Source organism: Cydia fagiglandana, chromosome 3 (assembly GCF_963556715.1).
Source record: "Cydia fagiglandana chromosome 3, ilCydFagi1.1, whole genome shotgun sequence".
In the NCBI taxonomy this organism is placed as follows: Eukaryota; Metazoa; Arthropoda; class Insecta; order Lepidoptera; family Tortricidae; genus Cydia; species Cydia fagiglandana.
Window position 1 is genome coordinate 2,053,183 of NC_085934.1, and position 4,219 is coordinate 2,057,401.

The 4,219-nt window shown below is 39.8% G+C and overlaps 1 protein-coding gene and 1 pseudogene across 1 annotated transcript; both read left to right on the forward strand.

Moving 5' to 3' along the window:
* The first annotated feature begins 275 nt into the window (after window positions 1–275).
* Window positions 276–1,348, forward strand: LOC134680484 (cathepsin B-like; annotated as a pseudogene).
* A 936-nt stretch (window positions 1,349–2,284) lies between these two features.
* LOC134679853 (cathepsin B-like) lies at window positions 2,285–3,384 on the forward strand. The gene has a single exon (XM_063538765.1). It carries the CDS (start codon window positions 2,316–2,318, stop codon window positions 3,324–3,326), a length of 1,011 nt encoding a protein of 336 aa, XP_063394835.1. The 5' UTR covers window positions 2,285–2,315; the 3' UTR covers window positions 3,327–3,384.
* The last annotated feature ends 835 nt before the right edge of the window (window positions 3,385–4,219 follow it).

The following is a 4,219-nucleotide window of genomic DNA, read 5'->3' on the forward strand; positions in this document are numbered from 1 at the left end:
CAGTTTCCAGTTTGCTGGGAATTAATTCCTCAAAGCGCTATTTTGGGATCTAGTCCGACTCGTAAGCCCGAAAAAACGGAAGACAGCATGAAACTTATTGGCGTATGTTTAGTTTCAATAGTTACGTATATTTTTTCCTAATTGTGATTTTCGGAACCCTACACTCGGCATGACCCGATATGTTCTTGGCCAGTGTTTAAAATTACACGTGTTTACATGTTACATAATAAAAGAAACATCAGCGGTTTTTTTTTAATATTTAAACACCTCACACTACCACCATTTCTCATTCTTGACGTGAAATTAACTTGAAATTATTTGCCGATCGAAATAAAGAATGGCACTTTCTATGGCCATCGGTATAGTCTTTATTGCTGCTACGCTTGTAGTGGCAAAGGATTCTCTCCATCCTCTCTCTGACGAGTTCATATCGCTGATTAACTCCAAGCAAAGTTCCTGGAAGGCCGGACGAAACTTTCCTCTGGACACTCCTCTTGCCCACATCAAGGCATTAATGGGAGTAGTCAAAAACTCATTGTCACCCAAGCTTCCCGCTATAACCCACGACGCTGACTTAATCGCCAGTTTACCAGAAAACTTCGATCTTAGAGAAAAATGGCAGAACTGCCCGAGTTTAAACGAAATCAGAGACCAAGGATCGTGCGGTAGCTGCTGGGCATTCGGAGCTACTGAAGATATGACGGATCGAGTCTGCACTTATTCTAATGGTAAAAAACAGTTCCACTACTCAGCACAGGATGTAGTAAGTTGATCTACAGAATATGGTCATGGGTGCCAAGGTGGTCCACCGACTTCAGCGTTTCTGTACTGGAAAAACGTTGGTATCGTGTCTGGAGGGCAATATAATTCGTCTCAAGGTTGCAGGCCTTATGAAATCCCTCCGTGCGAGCACTACATGGACGGACCGAGGCCAAAGTGCAATGGTTACGACAAAATGCCAGAGTGCTTGAATAAATGCACAGCTGGTAACGTGGAGTATAAGAAAGATAAGCACCGCGCGAAAGAAGTTTATTCGATTGATGATGAAGACCACATTAAAGCGGAATTGTATACTAAAGGTCCCGTTGAGGCTGACTTCATCGTATTTGAAGATTTTCTTAATTATAAAAGCGGCGTATACTCGCATACATCTGGAGATCCCCTGGCTGGTCATGCTATTAAGATCTTGGGATGGGGGGTTGAGAACGGCAAGAAGTACTGGTTATGCGCTAACTCTTGGAACAATGACTGGGGAGATAAAGGTTTCTTTAAGTTCCAGAGAGGCGATAACCACTGTGAAATGGAAAAAGATATCGTAGCTGGGGAACCTGATTTAGATGGATTGTAAATTATAATTAGAATAGAATAGAATGTTTTTATTCGTGACAAAACTTAATAGATAAAACAACAGGTAATACTACCATGGTCACGAAATTGATTTCTATTTTTATTATTTTCAATTAATTTGTTAATTTATATACCTATATCTAATGTTTGTTACTTTCCATATATCATCTAAAATAATCATCGTTTTATTTTGATACCTAACAACAACAAGGTATTTCTACACATACGAGTAAGTACATACAAAATGAGTGAGTTTACTGAGTCATCTATATTTTTGTTTTGTTCTCGGGATGCAAGAGATTAAAGCGGATTCATATAAAATATAAACAACTAAGAACTTTTGTTATCGATGTACTTTTACTTACTAGCGCGGTATGATTATATTGTCGTTGCTCACTAATTCAATTTAATGTTATATTGATTGTTCTGTGTTTTCTCATGTACGTGAATAATTGTTATTCATAAGAGATAATAAAGATCTTATAGCCGTACTAAGAATATTAGGTACTTTTCATCCCCACATTCATGAAGTTCAGTCCTCACCGGATGAAAGCTTGCAACTTGGCATGAATGTAAATTATTGACAATCTGACCTAGTGGGTAGTAATCCTGCCTATGAAGCCGAAAGTCCCGGGTTCAATCCTGCTTCGTCCCGTTTCTCGCAATTCCATGTCCCATTTTGCAGTTTAAGACCGCTTTCTGTGGTCAGGGTATAGCTAATACAAATGGTTTTGCAAGTTTAGTTTGAATTATTACTGTATTTTTATGCAATTGTGGTGTTCGGAACCCTACACTCAACATGACCCGATATGTTCTTGGCCAATACTTTTATTTAAGTACACGTGTTATTGCTACATAATTGTAAAAAAATAGCAGCGATTATTGCTTTAGTATTTAAACACCTCACACTACTAACCCTTCTCATTGTCAACGTAAAATCAACTTGCAATTATTTGACTATCGAAAGGATGGCACTTTCTCTCATAATCGGTACGTTATTCATTGCTACTACATTTGTCGCCGCAAATGATTCTCTCCATCCTCTCTCTGACGAGTTCATATCGCTGATCAACTCCAAGCAAAGTTCATGGAAGGCCGGACGAAACTTTCCTCTGGACACTCCTCTTACCCACATCAAGGCATTAATGGGAGTAGTCAAAAACCCATTGTCACCCAAGCTTCCCGCTATAACCCACGACGCTGACTTAATCGCCAGTTTACCAGAAAACTTCGATCCTAGAGAGAAGTGGCAGAACTGCCCGAGTTTAAACGAAATCAGAGACCAAGGATCGTGCGGTAGCTGCTGGGCGTTCGGAGCTACTGAAGTTATGACCGATCGAGTCTGCACTTATTCTAATGGTAAAAAACAGTTCCACTACTCAGCACAGGATCTAGTAAGTTGCTGTACAGAATGTGGTCATGGGTGCCAAGGTGGTCAACCGGCTACAGCGTTTCTGTACTGGAACAACGTTGGGATCGTGTCTGGAGGGCAATATAATTCGTCTCAAGGTTGCAGGCCGTACGAAATCCCTCCGTGCGAGCACCACGTAGATGGACCGAGGCCAAAGTGCAATGGTTACGATAAAACGCCAGAGTGCTTGAATAAATGCACAGCTGGTAATGTGGAGTATAAGAAAGATAAGCACCGCGCGAAAGAAGTTTATTCGATTGATGATGAAGATCATATTAAAGCGGAATTGTATACTAAAGGTCCCGTTGAGGCTGATTTCATCGTATTTGAAGATTTTCTTAATTATAAAAGCGGCGTATACTCGCATACATCTGGAGCGGCCGTGGGTGGTCATGCTATTAAGATCTTGGGATGGGGAGTCGAGAATGGTAAGAAGTACTGGTTATGCGCCAACTCTTGGAACAATGACTGGGGAGATAAAGGTTTCTTTAAGTTCCAGAGAGGCGATAACCACTGTGAAATGGAAAGCAATATCGTAGCTGGGGAACCTGATTTAGACGGGTTGTAAATTCAAATTGGTTACACCTTTTTTTATTTTGCATTAATTTGTTAAATAAAGAAGTTTGGAATCCCTTAACTATATCATATACTTATGTGAAATAATTACTGTTTTATTTCGATGTCTAACAATCCACACATTATACCCATCATGTGAGGGTGGTAATTGGATGCTGTCCTCTTTAGTTTCTTCCTGTTCTCTTTATCGAAAAAGGCTGAGGGACACTGCTAATTTACATACTTTACTTACTTACCTAAGCTTAATGAGTGGAGTCGAGATAAATTATCCAAATAATGATTGGAATAGAAGCAGTAAGTTATTAAAGTAAATGAAAATACATACCTATAATTTATTATTATAATATAGATACATTTTAGAAAGGTGGATAAATACTTTTTGGAAACTAAGAAATTATTAAGGTGAATGTCGAAACCCTTCGGAACATTCTGAAATGGGACTCTTACGAGTGGGTGACTTTTATCTGATTTTTTGAATTATCTGAAATACGAAATTATTCGGTAACACCATTAAAATTCATTCAACAGGAGTGTTTCCTTTAGGATATTTATAAGATTGTGAACCATTATTCGTCAACCAATAAAAGCATCTATAAATAGCTTGGATCACTCGAGCCAATCAGATAATCGCGCGGCGGCGGCGCGTGCGGCTCGCGTGTGAGCGCGTGCGCGGAGCGGGTCGCACGAGACATGCGCTTTAGATGCGAAACGTCATATCTGCTTACTGACTAAGTATACAGGGGTTCATTCTAAGGAAACGGGGCTTTATTTTACTGACCCCCGACGCAAAAGGTGTTAGTTTGACTGCTATATAACGATGTGTCTGTCTGTGGCACCGTAGCTCCTAAACAGGTAAACCGATTAGGTAAGTTTTCTAGCGCTGTT

Bases quoted from the DNA above. Each gene is read 5' to 3' on its own strand.
- LOC134679853 (XM_063538765.1), top strand. From the start codon at position 2,316: ATGGCACTTTCTCTCATAATCGGTACGTTATTCATTGCTACTACATTT.